Source organism: Phascolarctos cinereus, unplaced genomic scaffold, assembly GCF_003287225.1.
Source record: "Phascolarctos cinereus isolate Bilbo 61053 unplaced genomic scaffold, phaCin_HiC Scaffold_7;HRSCAF=346, whole genome shotgun sequence".
Lineage (NCBI taxonomy): Eukaryota > Metazoa > Chordata > Mammalia > Diprotodontia > Phascolarctidae > Phascolarctos > Phascolarctos cinereus.
In genome coordinates this window covers 60,955,392-60,974,829 of record NW_027556180.1, presented here as the reverse complement: position 1 = coordinate 60,974,829, position 19,438 = coordinate 60,955,392, and the positions used below count along the sequence as shown (strand labels likewise).

The 19,438-nt window shown below is 39.2% G+C and overlaps 1 protein-coding gene across 1 annotated transcript; it reads right to left on the bottom strand.

Moving 5' to 3' along the window:
- Window positions 1-8,983: 8,983 nt before the first annotated feature.
- On the bottom strand, window positions 8,984-17,933 carry CCDC195 (coiled-coil domain containing 195). Its single transcript, XM_078147659.1, has 3 exons — window positions 17,672-17,933; window positions 14,921-15,170; window positions 8,984-9,116 (listed from the first exon to the last, which is right to left on the bottom strand). The coding sequence occupies exons 1-3, from the start codon at window positions 17,931-17,933 to the stop codon at window positions 8,984-8,986; spliced, it is 645 nt and encodes a 214-aa protein (XP_078003785.1).
- Window positions 17,934-19,438: the final 1,505 nt, after the last annotated feature.

Here is a 19,438-nt window from a genome sequence, read left to right as displayed (position 1 = left end):
CATTCTATCTAGAAGAAGAAAATTCATTTCATCATCTGCTCATTTCCCATGAAAGATGCCACAGGCTGTATGGTATACTAGTTCATGTACCAGGATTGATAAATTGGAAGCCATCCAAAAGGTGGAGAAAGACCTGAAGGATGGAGAAAGTCCATCTATGCCATATGTTGAGTGATTGAAAGAACTGGTTATGTTTAACCATATGCATGAAAGACTCAGAGGAGACATGATAGCCATCTCAAATACCTGAAAGGTTATGAATTAGAAAAGAGATTAGATGTGTTCTATTTAGCCCAAGAGATTAGAACCAGGAGGAATGGATGGAAGTTGGAAAAAAAGGACATTTAGTTTTTATTTAGGGAGAAACTTTGTGACAATTAGAGCTACCCCAAGAAGAAATGGGATATCTTGAAATTTGTATTCTTCCATATTGGAGATATTTAAGAAAAGACTGAATGACCACTTGCTGGGTTTCTTGTAGAAAAGATACTTTTTTTCAGGTATGTGTTAGAGTAGGCCACCGAGGCCCCTTCCAATTCTGAAATTCTGTGATTCTGGTCATTGTAAATTAAGTTATTTTCAGTCTTGTCTAACTCTTTGTGACCCTATTTGGGATTTTCTTGGCAGAGATACTGGAGTGGTTTGCCATTTCCCTCTCCAGCTCATTTTACAGATGAGGAAACTGAGGGAAACATGGTTTAGTGATTTGCCCAGGGTCACCCAGTTAGTAAGTGTCTGAGGCTGAATTTAAACTCAGGAAGATCAGTCTTTTTGACTCTAGACCCAGCCCTATCCACCGCACCTTTAGCATTGTTTTCATTTCCATTATTGTAGTCATTGTGTATGTTGTTGTCTTGTTTCTTTTTACTTCACTGTGTACCAGTTCATACCATTTCAACCCATGTTTCTCTGAATTCCTCATATTCAACATTTATTACAGTGCAATAATGTATTTATTGCATTATATCCATAGACACAATTTCTTCAACCATTACCCAATCAATGAGCATCCAATTCTCTTCTAGCTTTTTGCTACTACAAAATAGTGATGCTATGAATATTTTGTTACTCATGGGATTTTTCTTTCTGTAGCTGATGTCTTTAGGGCATATGCACAGTAACTGAATTTCTGGATCAATGAATATGGATGGTGTATTAGCTTTACTTGCATGTTTTCTAGAACTGCCGGGCTGTTTTACAGTTCCACTAATAGTATGCATATCTTCTTAGTTCAACCCCTGCCCCCAACAATTACTATTTCCATTTTTTTATTATCTTTGTTAAAATATTCATTTATTCCTGTAGTAATCTTCTTTCTGTCCCAAAAGAGTTGTGTGCGAAATAAAGATTCATGCAGTTGTGGTAGAAAAGGAAGGAGGTAAGGGGCTAGAGCTGGGAATTAAATCTGAGGATCATCTCAGGAATGAATCATAACATGACAGATGATTTTGTTTTATGCTAGAAAGGGGTGCAGTTTATTTTAAGATGAGGTTTTTTTGCAATTATCTTATGGAAATCAATAAATAATCTTTCCCTGTTGATGCTGAATAGAATTTAGAATGGATTTTCTTCTTTTATGAGAAAACCTCTTTCAATATATGCTTTGATTTAGATGTTTGAATAATGAGAATTTTGAGTGGACTGGAAGAGGAAAAATTGAAGGTAAAGGCAAAGAGAAAATTAACATGTATTTGCAAATTAGAAACTTACTCTCCACAGTGGACAAAAATCTGGTAAAGTCAGCCAGGGTCAGTAGTGGAGAAGTGGGGAGAGAGGTGGGAGGGGCAAAAAATACATGTAAATTGAAAAAAATAATAAATAAATAAGTAAACCCAGCCAGGAAACTGGACTCTGGTCAAGGTCTGGACTCCCGATCTTGCTAAATGTGGAGTGAATACTACACCAGATTCACTTTTGAAAGCTAGATACTATTAAGTCAACCCCATTTCCTTAAATATGCAAATATGTATTTTAAACTTGCAAGTGAAATCAGCATTCCTTATTTCTTCTAAATAAACAAAGAAATCAGGAGATCCAGCATAAGTAGACTCTTATTCAGTTGCATCAAGGACATACTTTGTTCTTTGGATTAACAGCCACATTCATAAATTTAGGGTCCATTTGACACTTCATAACAATCCTGTAGAGTAAATAGTTCAAGTATTATTGTCTTCAGGGAGTTGAGATGCAGAAAGGTTAAGTTATTTGTCAGAGTTCACACAACCTGCTGGTACTTGAACTCAGGTCTTCTGACCTACGACTAGTACACTACTAGCCTGTGGCATCCTTCATGGGAAATAAAGGCAGAAATCAAAGAACAGAGAATTTAACAAATGTTAGCATATTATTTATAAATGAAAAAAGTTTATGGTGAATTTCCTAGGCTTAAGTTTTTTCAAACATAGGAATGTTCTGGAATTCTCTTGTGTATTTTGGGTTACAATTTCCCCAAGACTGACATTAACAAGTTAAATACCGTAAGAAAAAGAAGCATCTAGTCAGCAGTGTGGATTTAGCCAGTCACATTTTTCCTCCTATTTTCTTTTTTTTTTTTTTTGATGGCTTGTTATCATTCTTTCTAGGCCATAGATGAATTTTATGAGTGTAACAAAGCTAGCAGGCACATTGTGGAACAATTCTAACAATTTAGTTTAATTTTGTGCCTATGTTATCTGGCAGGTTTTGTGGAGAGTCAAAACATCTGGGTTCAAAGTTTGGCTCTCCTAGTTATTATCTATGTGATGTTAAGCTTTCACTCAGTCTATTTTTCAGCTAGCATTTATCGTACTGAACATCACTTAACATCTATTGACTTCAGTATCTTCCTCTATAAAGTGAAGGGGTTGAATTAGACTATTTTCAAGGCCTTTTCCAGATCTAAATCTATTACCTTGTGGTCTGTAATTAGTTATTTTAGTACCTGTGACAAGCTTCACAAAATGTGCCCAGGTTATACAGCATGAAACAGTCCCTTAATTCAACTTTTTAAAAGAAATTTGCTTGAAGTTGGATGGTGAGAGAGACTCTGGGAAATTGCCTCCTATGGGCAGACTCAGGGACACCATAAGGTTACTACTAAGGAAGCTGCTGTATGAGGTAGGAGGAGGGGGTTCGAAGTGAGGATCTCAATTAAATTTTCAGCTGCCCAAGGGACCCTACTAGCTTTCTATCATACCTAATTAATCTCCTTTATTAGGTGCTAACTCTTTTTTTTCTGTGTTGTTGAGTAGGTTTGAGTGCTATGAACACTTTCCAAATGTCTATGCCTAGGTCAAAGCCCTGGTCACTTCACTCTAGTTATGATTGTGGGTGAGGGCAAGGGTAGGGTAAGGGACATACCACTTGGCATCAATGAGATCTGGGTTTGAATCCTGCCTCAAACACTAATTATCTTTATGACCTCAGTAAGTAATTTATTTTCTCTGGGCCTCAGTTTCCTCATCTGTAAAATATAGAGATTGTATTTGATGACCTCTAAGTCCCCTTCCAGCTTTAAATTCATAATCCTATGAACTAGATAATCTATAAACTCCGTTCTAGTTAAAAATCCTTTAGGATTAGGAATAATAATAACTAGCAGCTACATAGCTCTTTCCATATATTGCCTCATTTAATCCTCACAGCAACCTTGGGAGGCAAGTGCTATTATTATCATCCCCATTTTACAGATGATGAGGTTGATAGAGTTTAAATGACTTGCATCTGGATTTGAACTCAAATCTTCCTGATTCTAAGACTAATATTCTAAAGCCATTGTGTCGCTTAGCTGCCTACAAATAGCTGCCTAAATTTCAGCTGTTTGATATAAAAAAACTGAGTTAGCACCTAGTTAAAGAGACTAATTAGTATAATAGAAAAGTACCAGAGTTTCCTTCTAGGCAACTGTAATCCCAGTTGAGATCTTAGTCCATGGAATGAACTGAGGATTCTTGGGATGAGGCAGATCTCAAATGCTTCAAATAGCATCCTGGTCCCCAATTCTAGAGCCAAGAAGTTCCGGACTATTTGGTGCTAGAAAGTCTATTTTGGGGCATCTAAGTCACTTTTGTCTTCCCTGGTCTCAGTATTTCCATCTGTGAAATGAGTATTTGGGGAATGAGAGATATACTAATGTATCTTGCTGGTATAAATGTGCTGGTATGGCTAATGCTCTCTTTTTAGGTTGTGCTGGTCACTTTGTGTTTTTCCAGTCATCTGTCTAACCACCTCCTGTTGGACCCTTGATCTTACACGTTATGATATCGTGTTCACAGCTGAAACCTTGCCATAATCATGGCTATTTAGAATTTATAGGAAGTCTGTTTTTCTTTGACAGGCAAGTTATATGTCCCTGAGAGATGGGAAAGTCTGTATGGAGACCAGCCATTGATTTTTATCAGCTTACCCAAGGGAAAACCAAACCAGTAACTGAAGAAATGCCAACCAGAAATAGATGAATTAAATACTTAATTTAGTTTGCTTTACTTTCTTGACTTGAAATGAGCCACATACATGTGATTGGTCTCGGGAAATTTTCTTGAGTCCTTTTTTGAGATTTCCTTGCAGTGCTTGGGGTAGTTTGAAGTTCAATTAACTGAATGGGATTGTTTGTTGCAAATTATTAAGCTAATGAGTATCTATGGGGCCCAAGCTAGCAGAATAGAGCTGCCATCTAGAATAAAAAAAAACAAAAACAAAAAATGCGCAAGCTACGGAACAATCTGGAAACAGAACATGGACACTTGTCTTTTTAATGACAAGGATAAGTGATTTTGGAAAGTCTTACCAATTGAAGGCACAGACTTTTTGCTAATTGCTAGGGCAGCTAGGTGGCGAAATGGATAGAGTGCCAGCCCTGGAGTCAGAAAGACCTGAGTTCAAATGTGTCCTCTGATAACTTACTAGCTATGTGATCCTGTGCAAGTCACTTAACCCTGTTTGCCTCAGTTTCCTCATCTGTCAAATGAGTTGGAGAAAGAAATGGCAAACCACTCTAGTATCTTGGCCAAGAAAAACCTAAATGGGGTCATGGAGAGTCTGACATGACTGAAAACAGCTGAATAGCAAAACAAAAAGACTCATCTAAATATTTATTCTTGAGGGTTCGGTGTTAATGGTGACAACGTAGCTCAGACAAGCGGCAGCTATTTCTACTTGGTTAATATGAAAATGATGTTCCCTGGGCTGCCTTGCTATGAACAGGGTGCATTATACACAAGACAGGTAGAAACCTCATAGCTTGTGAGATTAAACTGCTGGTAGATCCTCAGGGAGCATTTCTTTGTCCTTAGTACCAAGTAGTTTCCTCCTTCTAATTTTTAGTAGTCCCCTGGAGCTGTGAGCTTTTTTGTTCTTCTCCAGTTAATTGCTGGGTCACGGGAGCTCAGATTTGGAAGGGACTGAAGAGGCCATCTAGTCCAAACCATATCTGTTGTTGACTATCCATTGTCTGCTATACCTACCTGATATTGGTGGTCATCTGACCTTCCCTGAGATTGCCTTGAACCAGGGTAGTCCACTTCTGAATGGCTCTAATTGTTAAGTGAGTTTTTCCTCAAATCAAGTCTAAATTTGTCTTTTTAAAAATTTTACCTTCTATCCATTAACCCTAGTTCTGCCTCTGGGACCAGGGCAAATCTAGTTTTTATTCCATGGGAAAGTTCTTCAGAAATACTTGAAATCGATTATGATTTGACTCTTCTTCCCTATTCCAAGTCCTCTCCAAAAGGCTGATTATCCCCAGTGTTTTCAAGCCATACTTATCTGATATGACTTCAAAAATTATCACTGTCTTGGTTTCTCTCCTTTGAACCCACTCCAATTTATCACTTTGTTGTTATTGTTCAATTATTTTTCAGTCATGACCCCATTTGGGGTTTTCTTGGCAAAGATATTAAAGGGGTTTGCTGTTTTCTTCTCTAGCTCATTTTACAGATGAGGAAATGGAAGCAAGGAATGTTAAGTGACTTGCCCAGGTTCACATAGCTAGTAAATGTCTGAGGCTAGATTTGAACTGAGAAAGATGAGTCTTTCTGACTCCAAGGCTGACACTCTTATCTACTGCCCCACCTTGTGATGCCAAGAATTGAGCACAATAACCAGATGTGGTCCAGTAAGAGCAGAGTGTGTGGTTGATTTTAAGTGAATAAACATATAAATGGAAGCAACCAAGCTTGCTTACAACCCATGATGTGTGATGTGTGTCTACAACTGAAGTTTAAGCATGAATTTGTTTAATTCTTATTTTTGAGTCAGTCTTGGGAGAAGGCACTTTCTCTGATTCATTGATTGGTCTCAGGCCCTGCTTATTTCTCTCTCCCTTTGGTTCACCTGGATCTGGGTGAGGTTTGAATGGTATGAGCTATGGCTCTTTGTGCTAGAAAGGGTATAGTACAGGAACACGTGGGGGAACGAGGTAGAATAAGGAGCTGGCCTCAGGACCACAAACTGAGACACTGAGATCAGTCAGTTTTCTTGGCATCACGTATCTTTTTGTGACAACCATCCCTCTCCCCATTTCCCATAAACTTCCATACACACTTTGTGTGTGTGTGTGTGTGTGTGCGTGTGTGTGTGTGTATGTGTGTGTATGAATACATAGCTGGTGGTTCTGTTGAGTCCACTGGAAGCAATAATGCTTAGTGAGAAAAGAATAGAAATGCAGTGCTAGAGAGATGGGTTCTAATTTTATCCTTGCTGCTCTTGAATTACTGTTAGTTGAATAAGTTACACAATTATTCTGGTACTCTAGAGAAGTAGCATTGCTTCCCAAAGCCCTGGGTTCATGTCTTGTTCCTGGCACATACTAGCTGCATGACTGTCAGCACATCATTTGTCTCAGTACTCCAGGCAATTCTGTACGATAACAAATTACATGCTGATCTGCCTCCATGGAGAGTCCCCACGTGGGGTTTTCCCTACATTGATGCAATCACACATTCAGACCTAAACAAATAACTTGGGTCATTATCTCTGCTCTCTTTAAAAGAAGAATAAAAATGATAATAATAATAATAATAATAATAATATGGCCACATTTTCTTGCTGTACAAGGCTATTAGGAAAGTGAGTGAGCAAATGTCAGCATAATGAAGAACCATGAGACTATCCCATATGAGAATCAATTGGAGGAACTGGGGGCATCTAACCTGGAGAAGAGAAGACTTGGGGCATGTGTAGGGAGACCTGCCATCTCTTTTTAAACGTTTGGATGGCTATGTTGTAGAGGGTCTAGATTCTAGATTTTTACTGTTTGGCTTCAGAACTGGGGAAGAACTAGCAGCTAAGGCCAGAAGTTGGAGGCTTGATATGAGGAAAAACCTCCTAATAATTAGAGCTTTCTAAAAATAAACCTGCTATTGAGTTACAGTCAATACAGTTAGGATTGTGAAGAGAATCTGTTTGTCACAGGTAAGTTTTAGGAGAAGTAGGATCACAAGCCTGACTAAGGACTACCTCTCTTCATGAAAGCTTCATATTAAGGATAATATAGACAATAAAGATACTAATAGATCATGAGATCATACATTTAGAGCTGGAGTGAACCTTCAAGGCCATCAAGTCCAACTCTCTTATTTTACAGATGAGGAAACTGAGGCCCAGAGAGGCTAGCTGACTTGCAAAGGTCACATAGGCAGCTCTAGTGGCAGCACCTGGATTTGAGCTACGGTCTTTTCTTCTCTATGTCAGACACCCCCAATTCCTTCAACTCATCCTCACATGAGATGATCTCATTCATTGTTCTTTGCTGTCCTGGTTATCCTCATAGGATCTTAAGCCTGAAGGTTCTCATAGACTGCTGGAAGACAGTTGGATCTGGCTCTAACTCTTCCACCTTTACCGTTGTACCCTATTACTCTCAACAAGCTTGTACTTGCTGATTAGCTTGAAATAGAGTTGGAATAGAAAAAAGTTGGATTTGGAGGTCCATTACAGGGAACTGAGTCTGATTTGATGAACAACAAAGGGAATGAGAAGATGAAGTGACTATGCAAATAGAGAATGTAGAAAGATAGATATCGGGAAGGAATCCTTAGACCTCTCAAAAGGGAGGATTTCCATCGTCAAAGGCAGGTGTACGTGTTAACTGTCAATTCCTCACTCACAAAGAGAAGAATACATATATTGGCATGGGGGGCAGGGAGTTATGGGCAGAGGAAAAACTAAGGGTCACCTGTGTGTATTTGGGAGTGATTCCTAGAAAGACTCAACAAGGTTGGCATGAAAGGATTCATTCCCTGAGAGGACCCACACACTGAGTAATATTAATAATGATAATATTAATAATAACATATATGTGTGTGTACATATACATGTGTGTGTATGTATATCTATATATGTATATCTATTTTGCCTATTATGTTTCAGGCATTATATAAAGTACTTTGCAATTATTTCTTGATCCTCACAGCACCTCTGGGAGGTAGGTGCTGTTTTAATTCCCATTTTATTGAAGAGTAACAAGGCCCACATCATGAGTTGTTCAAGTTACGTCTTTGCCCCTGGGGTTACAACCTGATGAAGAATGAAAGAGGGATGGCTGACAGAGATGATTATTTTTATATTTTTAATACAAAAAATGGAACTTGGTAGGGGAAGCATGATCGTTTCAGAGGTAGAACAAGTCTAAGGGGATCCATAGCCTCTCCTGGGAAGATAAGGACAGTACAGTCTGAGCTTGGAGCATGTCGTTATGCCATGAAGCGGCTCATTTTATGAGCAAGAGGCCTGCTGCAGCAGCCAGCAGTACACAAATCAGGCCTCTGGGTACAAGAATGAGATCTATGCAGATCTCATTACCCATCGTTCTCAACAGATTCAGGGACTCCTTGCCAAACAAGAGGCCAGTGATCCGACACAAAGTCTTTTGTGACTCCTGGGGGGTGTCTTGCCAAAAGCACTTTGCAGAAGAAACCTGACACACACACACACACACACACACACAAAGTAATCAGTTTAGGGCTCTCAACTTCAGAATCAATTGGTCTTGAAAAATTCACTGGTCTCACATGTCTTTTTCCATAATGGTGCTCAGCTGCTTCGGATTCTGATTTTGTGTGCTTTCCAATGAATCTGGGTCTTTGGAATATGATGACATCTCCATGGGTAACAGGAAACTGACTGCCTTTATCTTGCCCCTAAGAAAGCAGAATGAAAGAAGAGAAAAGTTTGGATTTTGTCTGAGTGCTCAGGCAGGCCTGATTTGATTATAAAATAGCATTTTGTCAAATCCAATATAATAAATGATTAGTAGTTACATTTTTTCTTTTTAAAAAAGGATTATTAAATATAGAATGACAGAAGAGTGGGACAGTGAAAAGAATACTAGCTTTGGAGTCAGAAGATATTAGTTCAAATCTGACATCTGTTTGACCTTGGGCAAGTCACTGCCTTTCTCTTAGAGCCTCAGTTTCCTTATTTGAAAATTGAAGGTGTTGGACAAGATGGCCTTTCAGCTCTCAATCTATGATCATATGAATTTAGAGATAGAATCCAACCTCCTCATCTCAAAGATGTCAAAACTGAGGCCGTGAGTAGGGAAATCACCTTCTCCTAAGTTACTTTTGATTACTCATTCAGTAATAAAACAGGAAAATGGCAATGATGACTCATATGTAAAAGAGAACCATGTTCAAGTTCACACCTTAATGTATGATCTTGGACAAGTCATTTTACTTTATTGGGTGTTTGTGCAGAATGGGGGGATTAGACCAGATCATTCTGAGATTCCTTCCATTTCTAAATTCTATTCTACTATATTTCGATGGTCTCTAACATCCCTTCCAACAGCCTATGAGAACCTTCAAGCTTGTGATCCTATGAGGGTAACCAGAATGGTGACGAACCATGAGATTATCCCAAATGAGGATCAATTGAAGAAAATAGGGGTGTCTAATCTGGAGAAGAGAAGACTTAGGGTGTGTGTAGGGAAGGACACAATCTTTTTTATAAGCATTTGAAGGGCTATGTCTAGAAGGTCTAGACTCTAGATTTATACTGCTTGGTTCTAGAAAGAACCAGTAGCTAAGGATAGAAGTTGGAAGCTTGAGACTAGGAAAAACCTTCTAATAATTAGGGCTTTCCAAAAGCAAAATGGAACAAGAGTGGGGGAGGGAGTATGGGGTGGGGGAGAATAGTGTTTTTCCTATTAGAGAAGTTTTTAGGAAAAGGCTGGATGTTGTAGGGAGGATGCATATCCATGTATGGGTTAAGCTAGATGCCTCTGAGATCTCTTCTAAGCCTGAGATTCTTCATTTTTTGTCCTCATGGAACTTAACATACTTAAAAAAAAATTGCTAATTACTGAAATGTCCATCCTACTTAAGTAATTATAGGTCCATTTATTAGACTTGGATGAGAATTATTTAGATGATTATTCTGCCCATTTCTTATTTTACTTACTATGGTAGTATATAGATTTTGGTACAAAATCAAACCAACCTTCTTCTGAGAGTATGCTTGGAAAGGGCTCAATTCAAAGTTATTGCTAATTCTTCACACCTGTATGGACTAGAACCTCCCTACCTCTTAGGGCCATAATTAGGAATTTTTGCACTTTGGATAAACACCAGAAACCATACTTAAGGCACGTGGCACCCTCGTTTTGGAGGGGATGGACATCGTTTCCCTGGGAGAGATCCAGGGAACCCAGGTCACTATACTTTGAGGGAGGCTACCCACCTCACCCTCCTCATCCCATCCCACAAGAAGAGGGCCGATTGATAGCTTTCTATTTACATTAACCTAAGCACTCGGGTTTTTCTTTTTCACTGAATTTTAAACTTCATTCAAGTAGGGAACTCCCAGAGAGGAAATTCTTTCTACCAATGTTGATTTGTCCAGGGTCACACAGCCAGAATATAAAATACAAGAATGAGATTCAGGTCTTCCTCATCCAGATTCCTGATCCAGGACAGTTCTCTCTATTACCAAGGGAAGGCCAGAGGGGTGGGGGAAGAAAGGGGAGATAGGTAGTGGTGATGGGACAAAGGTGGAGCAGATGACGATGTAACTGGGAAATGTTTAATTAAATAAATAAAATGCAGCTCTCAGGGAACCATTGCTATTTGAATTTGATACCACTACTTCTTCTCTTATCCCTAAGTTATCCAGAATAATTTCACACTTGGCATTCATGAAGCCTGCTTTTTTGTGATGAATGGGAGTGAGGATTGGTTATAGAATAAAAAACTCTTGGTTAACTCACTAGCTAAAGAAGATCATTATGTCTCACTTTGGCCTCTGAGAATTCCTCCACATGTCACCTAGCTCGCGGTCAGTCAATGACCTGACAAAGCTGTTGTTGTTATTGGTCCTCTGTTGTTGTTATTGGTCCTCTGTTCTTGAAGAGGACCAATGACATCACGAGGTGAGGTCTTGATTTGTGGGTGAGTTGGATTTAAGTGAGGCAGAGCTTCACAAACTTGTCAGCCTCACTCTCTCTCCCCCAGAGTTGGATCCAGGAACTAGAATGGGGGTGGAGTTCAAGAAACAACTTTGGGTCCTAAGAAGTTGTTTTTTTAAGAAAAACTATTTTGATAATTATATTTCAATATGATTGGTTTCCTTTGTAATTCTATGTATTTTGTTTTATGTATTTAAAAACATTATTCTGAGGAGTCCATAGGCTTCACTAAAGGGTACACAGCACACAGACTATTATGAACCTGTGCAATATTTTGAGGGATGGAATTTAAAAAGGATTTCAAGCTCTCCCCCTCCTCTACACACATGAAATATCACATCAGAGTTGGAATAAACTCGAGGTTATCTAGTCCAAATCCTTGATTTTACAAAAGAGACTACCTCCTAAAGATTAAGCAACTAGCCCAAGGTCACTGAGTAAGGCTCATTCAACTCTTACAGAAACTGAGATGAAGAGGAGGTAGAGGGAAATGGAGACCCACTCTCATAGACTTACAGAATGTTAAAGTTAGAGAAGACCTTGAGTTCAGTTCATCCGAACCCTTCATTTTACGGATGAGGAAAGAGAGATCAGTGTAGGAGTAGGTGCCAATTCTCCTGGGCTAGAGTTTCAACCAGGTTGTTGAAACTTGACTTTCCTCTGGGGGTCAAGGGGATTGACCTTTTAGTACCACGACCTGTCTGGAAATAAATTCCTGCTACTCAGAAGGCTGAAACTGGGGGATCACTTGAGCTTGGGAGTTCTGAGCTGCAGGAGAATCAAGTGTCCGCATACTCTGTTCTGCAGGAAAATTGAAGCAATTGGGAGGGCAGAGCTTTGAGGCAATTAAAAATCCTGGGAGATGGGGTGGTAGAGGGATTCCTGGGAAGAATGGCACTCTAAGAGGAGCTGGCTCCATTTCTGGGCTTATGTTTTTCCCCAAGTGAAGATTTATTCTTGTCAAAACAGTATTTGGTTACTGCTTACATAAAAGGAGGCTCAGTAGGTTTCAGATAATGGGTTTTGTAATGGACAAAAGGAGAAAGAAGTTTATTTGAATGCATTTAATAAGCCTTCTAGAAGGAAAAGGAATAAGCAGAGCTCACAAGTACTAAATTGTCTATGTATATGCCAAAAGTTTTGCTCCACTTTTTCAACAATAGAGCTTACTTTTCTTCCTTTGAAGTAGAACAAATTGGAATATTATTCAAGGAAGGGAGGGAGGGGATGGAAAAGAAGAAAGGAAGAAAGGCAAAAAAGAAAGAAAGGAAGGAGAGAAAAGAAAAAAGAAAAATGTAGGGAAGGAAAGAAAAGGGAAGAGAGGGGAAGGAAAGGAAAGGAAGAGGAAGAGAAACAAAGAAAGAAAAGGACAAGCTCATGATGAAAACTGTCCGATTCTTCATGTGATTGAAAAAATCAACCCAAGTAAACTGACTCCCAATATTTCTCCATAATTCCTCTCAAAGACTATTATTACGATAAATGGCTCTACCAATCAGTAGGATGGATAAAGATCTGATTTAAATTATTTGGGCCATCTAACCTCCAGGAAAGCAATTGGAAAAATAGAAATGACTACAACTTAGCAAATGACTTGCATAGCTTAATAAAATAATACTTACACTTGTGCTTTTAAATGCTCAGATGTCACATTTAACTCTTATACATAAAGTGGTCAGACAATATATTAACTGATTAATATTAACCCCAGATGGCAATCATTTTTAATGCGAATACCACTTCGTTTGTCCTTTCAATTACTGCCAATATCCAACTTAAAATGGTCTGAGTTCCAAAATTTTACTTATAAAGAGATACTTTGGAACTTGGAAGAAACAAGATTATGAACGGTGGTTGTGATCCCTGGGCTTTGCACGAAAGCCTACCTAACCTCTAATTTACTAAGGTCTGAACTAATCATACAAAGCTGGTCTATAGTTTAATGAGAAGGCCCTGGGGAGATTTCCTTCTGCCAGCTCTTTCTCTTCTGGATGTCTAGCATGCTGCTAGAATGGAAGCCAAGAACAAGAGTTTGGTGAAGACTTCTTGCTTTCTCTTGAGGTCTCGTGAGAACTTGTGCCCACCCCCAAAACCCATGGCATAAGCCTGTCATTCAAATTAAGGAATGTTCACAGTTTGAGCAATCCATGTATTTCTTTTCCAAACCAATACACACAATGCAATAACAACAGTTTCTCATAAGATGAATAAAAAATAGCTCCTAGTTATGAGCAGTAATTGAATTATAAAATCTGAAAACAGTATAGTGACTTTCTGTAAAATTGAGCCCAATCTTCCAAAAATTCTCTCTTCAGCAAAAGAGAACTGACCCTTTAGGTAACCAATATAAAAATGAATTTTAAAATCAATTTCTACAAACATTAGCTTAGCCTTCTGATATTACACTTATAATCTCTAATTAAAGGCAGACTCTTCAGACAGTATCCTGCATTTTACTAACCTTGCATCTGTATAACAGCCAGCAAAAGCTTTGGGAAGTAACAAATTAGCAGAAATTTCAGTGTGTTATTGTTTCTTAACAGCCAAGATAGAACTTCCTACTTCACCATTTTTTTTCAAACGGGTGTTTTCTGTAATGTTTAAGGGAAAGTTGCCAGCCCAAATCCAGGTTTTCTGAATTTGGAGTGGGAGAACTTGAGTTCAGATCCAAGCTCCATGACCTATTTTGACCTTGATGGGCCTCATTTTCCCCATCTGTGAAATGGCAGGGTTGGACTATATGACCCCTCAAGTTCCTTACAACTCTATGATTCAGAAAATCCTCTTAAAATGCTGGTTTCTTGTCATACTGAAAAATGAAGTTTGTTCATCACCTTTCTTCACTTCTGTCAAAGCAGAAAACTCCCCACAGTTGACTTCTGGGTTGGAATTAGTCATAGTGGTTATCCTCAAGGTCCCTGTAGGACCATTTTCAATTCTCTGTTGGGTGGGTCCAACTTTTAGAGGTATCTATAATAGTGTGGTATTTCATTAATATGAGCTCCTTGAAGGCAGGAGCCATGTTTTTACCTTTCTTTGTATCACCAGTACTTAGAAGAAAGGAAGGAAACAAGCATTTATTAAGCACCTACTACATGCCAAGAACTTTGCTAAGCACTTTACAAATATTATCTCATTTGTCCCTCACAACAACCCTGGGAAGTAGATGTTATTATTATCCCCATTTTTTTTTTTTTACAGTTGAGGAAACCAAGGCAGACAGAGGTTAGATGATTTGTCCAAGGTCACTCAGCTAGTAAATGTATGAACAGATTTGAACTCAGGTCATCTGTCTCCAGGCCCAGCGCTCTATTCATTATGCTGCCTAGCACATTGCTTAATAAATGCTCGTTGACTGGTTTACGCGCTCCCATACATTGCTAGTATGTATATGTATATGTGTTTGTATGTGAATATGCACATATGTATGTGTATGTGTTTATGTTGATGTGTGTCTGTGAGTGTGTTTGCATATATATATAGATATACGTGTGTTGAGTGTGTATATCTACATATATGTACAATTTAATATATTACCTGAATTTAAAAACATGGTCTTGAAAAATCCTTTTATTAGAGGTGTTGCTGGTAAAACGATCAGCTGCAAACCCCTTTCCATCTTCATTGGCTAGCTTTGTAACTGGAGAGTAGGCTGGTGATTTCATTATTCCCTGGGCTTCTAGAATTCCACTGCTCAGATGTCTTTTTCCCGATTTACAATGCTCGTGGGCCACAAAAGAATGAACAGATGAAGAAATGGTATAGCGTCTAACGGTCATGATATTACCTGTGTAGCAGACATTCACAAAAATAAAATCCACCCATTTAATTAAGTCCACAAATAATGTATTAAATTTCTGGTTTGGACTTTGTCAGAAGTCCAACATTACTGATTAAAGGGAATATTTCATTCTGACATGAAGGGAGTGGCCTGGTCTGGTGGGACCACTCCAGACTATTTATCTGGTAACTTGGGTTCTAATCTGTTTTCTAGCCCTAGTTTGCTATACAATCCTGGGAAAAGCAATGGATTTTGTATCTGCTACTAGAGAAAAAGGCTAGCTAGAGGCAACTTGGTGGTATGGTAGATGGAGAACTGGGCCTGGGGTCAGGAAGACCAGAGTTCAACACCAGCCTCAGATACTTCCTAACTGTGTGACCCCGGACAGTCACTTAATTTCTGTTTGTCTCAGTTTCCTCATCTGTAAAATGGGGATAATAATAACACCTCTCAGGGTTGTTGTGAGGCTCAAATGAGCTAATATTTAGAAAGAGCTCAGCACAGTGATCTGGCACATATTAAGTGTGATATAAATGTTAGCTATTATCATTATTCCTACTTCTGTTTGTCTCAGTTTCCTCATCTGTAAATGGGGATAATAATAACACCTACCTCCCAGGGTTATTGTGAGGATCAAATGAGGTATTTGTAAAATGCTTTGCAAACCTTAAAATGCTACATAAATGCTAGTTATTATTATTCTATCTCTTTATATCTTTTATTCATATAATCCCTATAGTCAGCAACTTGTTCCTTATTTGTAACAGATGGGGTTTGTTATCCCTGTAACCAAGAGAGTTTTATTAAAAACTTTAGTGGATGGTTGACTTTGATGATGATGATGATGATGATGATGATTTTTAGTATTAAGACTGGCGTGTATGTGATAGGTTAAAATTTGTGAAGCACTCTCTCCATACCCACATAGATAAATGATATATTTTATAAATATATATATGTGTATGTATACATATTTACTGTTCACAAGATCCCTGTGGGTTAGTTGCCATAGATATTATTGTTTCCATTTTAAGATTTACTGAAAAGTCCCAGAGAGATTAAGGGGCTTACCCATAATCACATAGCTCTCAAGTGTCAGATGAAGGATTTGAACCCACATAGGTGGGATAGTGGATCATGTGCTGGGCTGGAATCAGGAAGACTCCTCTTCTTGAATTAAAATCCAGCCTCAGAAACTCACTAGCTGGCACCGTGGGCAAGTCACTTACCCCTGTTTGCCTCAGTTTCGTCATCTGTAAAATAAGCTGGAGAAGGAAATGGCAAACCACTCCAGTATCTTTGCCAAGAGAACCCCAAAGGGTCATGAAAAGTTGGATATGACTGAAAAATGACTAAACAGCAACAAATACTCTGTTGATGCCAAATCTAATACTTATTCCAGGATACCATGATGCCTGGAAATAAATATAATCCATTTCTTTATGCTGCCCAGATAAACAAGATCCATCCTCAGACACATTTGTATATAGCAATTCCCATTTACATATTCCAGGATTGTAATATGAATAGCTGATATTGACATACAACTTTCAGTTTTGAAGAGTATTTTACCTACACATCTCATCTGGTGCTAGGTAAGAGCTGGAAAGAACCTTAAAGATCAATTAGCCAAGATGGGGACAGTAAAGTCCAGAGAGGCTAGTGGTGACTTGCCCAAGGTCTCACAGCAGAGCCAGGATTAAAAAAAACAGAGTAATTTTTCTCCCAATGCAGTGCTATTTCTGCTCTCTGCTGCTTCCCAAATCACTTTAAAAGGCTTTTGTATGATGAGTATGATTATCCCCATTTTACGGACAAGCAAACATGTTCTTAGAGGCTAAATAATCTGTCTGTGTGAAGTGGTAGAGTTAAGACTGGTACCTAGGTCTCCTGACTCTACACTTGGTATCTGAGTATTCACATTAACCAAGTCACTCACTTAGAAGTGAGATACCAGGCTGTATTGTCATCAGGAAGGTATTCATGAAGATGGGTAAGATTCTTTGCAGAGCTTTTGTGAGACCTTGAACAAGCCCCAGTTCACAGAATTGTGGAGCTAAAGCTAAAAGGGACCTCAGTCCAACACCCTTATTTTATAGATGGGGAAACTGAGTCCCAGGGACATTTAGCAGATTGCCCAGGCACACTGTAGTCAAGGTAGAATTTGAATCTAGGTCTCCTAACTGTAGAGCCTGTGCTCTTAAATTTTGCATCTCACACACTACATTTTAATAGCACATTTGAAATCAGATGGTTTAAAAAGAAATTCCGTTTTTCATGTGACTAGAAAGAGGTCGTCACTTTTTCTCTCCCCAGGCCTACTTGGGGATATCTTTGCCCTGAAATAAACTCCTCCAAGATATCTTTGATTAGCTACTCTGCACCTAAAAACCTAGCAGCGGCTGTTACGTAAAATACAAGGCAAATACAGTCTCCTATTTGAGAAACAGAGGGCTTTCTCTGGCTAATGTGGACACAAGTGAGAAACAGCATGAGATGCATGATACCTTTGGGCTCCTTCAGGGCCAATGCAGAATCCGCTGAGCCCGTCCTGTGAATGGCTATGGGTGCAGTGACTGGCTCTTCTCCTAGAGTGTTGGGTTTTCTGGCTCCCTCTTCTCCAGTTCCTTTCAGTTTATTTTCCCAAGCAGAGACCCTCTGGCTAGTGAAGTCCAGCTCTACTCGGAGGGCCTTATTCTCCTTTTCTAGCTTGTTGATCTCAGAACGCATTTCCTGGATGACCCTCATGAGCTGGGTGTTTCCTTCCATCGCCTTTTGCCAGCTGTCCACTGCTAGTGCTTTGGGGATAGTCAGGTCATCTGCTGCTCCTGCCCCTGCCCCTGCTCCTGCCTGAGATAAGCCACTCTCTGGGGTGCCCACCTGCTTTCGTCCTTAAACTCTCCTGAACAATAGATATCTTCCCTTCCTGCATCCAGGTCAATGCCATCTTTCAGCACTTGGGGGGAACTAGGATTCAATTATCAAGGTACTCTGAGGGTCCCCCATGATTTATTCATTTAGGGTTTCAATTTCAGGATAGAGCTTTTCTTCTGATTATTTCCTTTCACATAGATTCATGGACTCAGGGTTATTGCCCTACAGCTAAAGGAGAAAAAACCATCCAACCCTCCCTGAATTGTTAACTTTTTACTCTCTCTATTAATCTATCTAAAATGGGGGGGGGGTTAACCTGGGGTCTGAGCACTAAGGGGTCTGTAGATAGATTTCAGGAGGTCTGTGCACTTGGATGGAAAAAAAAGACATCTTTATTTTCACTAGTCCCTAACTGAAATTTAGCATTTCCTTCAATTATTTTAAAATTATTATTCTGAGAAGGGGACCATAGGCTTCACCAGACTGCCTGCCAATGAGATCCATGACACAAAACATGTTAAGCATCCCTGTTCTACAAAATATCTTAGTCTGTCTTTAATTTACCTCCAGACCCATTTATGAGTTCCTCTCCCCCGCCTAGACTTATCTACCAGAGGCCATTTTCAAATGACACCTCCATGGCGAAATGCTTCACATGATTACAAAGCATGTTGAAAGAGACATGAGTGAAGAAAGACTATTCTCATTAAAATGTTTCATGGTTTTATCCCCATGTGCTGAATTATTAATTTTGGCTTTGGGCGTTAAGGAATTATGGCATCTTTAAGAACACAGGCACAAAAAGTACATGAGGATGATTAAATGTGGTGATGACAATGACGGCCACATTGGTTATGAAGAGGGCCCAGGTACAACAAGATGTCACTCTTCGGCATCTGTGCTCTCTCTCTGTCCTCTCTGCTGTTCCTCTGTAGAGAGTTTGCCTGCAGTGCAAAGAGTGTGTTCTGAGACTGTAAGGGGAGACGAATCAGACATTAATCTTGCATGAGAAAGGAAATGTGATCTGAAGAGCAGCCTTCATTACTTGTTTCCTGAAAAGGTTTCTTTGTTGCAAATGAAAAGCAAGAATCTTAAATGAGTACCATTTTCAAGAACAGCATGTTTTTGGAAACTCCATGAATACTTAAACATAGAAGGCCAGTTTCAGGATAGAGATAGCTTTAGCTTAGAGGTAACTAGGTGGTGCCGTGGTGCACAGAGCGCTGGGCCTGGAGTCAGGAAGACCTGAGTTCAAATCCAACCTCAGACACTTACTAGGTGGTGCAGTGGATAGAGTTCAAATGTGGCTTCAGATATGTACTAGCTGTGTAAGCCTGGACAAGTCACTTAACCCTGTTTGCTTCAGTTTCCTCATCTGTAAAATGAGCTAGAGAAGAAAG

Excerpts from the sequence above, each read along its gene's own strand:
- CCDC195 (XM_078147659.1), bottom strand. The coding sequence starts at position 17,933 with ATGGAAGGAAACACCCAGCTCATGAGGGTCATCCAGGAAATGCGTTCT. Across the intron at positions 15,171-17,671 it reads GGCCCTGAAGGAGCCCAAAG|GTAATATCATGACCGTTAGA; the intron begins GTATCATGCATC and ends TCTGCTACACAG. Across the intron at positions 9,117-14,920 it reads GACCATGTTTTTAAATTCAG|GGGCAAGATAAAGGCAGTCA; the intron begins GTAATATATTAA and ends CTGCTTTCTTAG.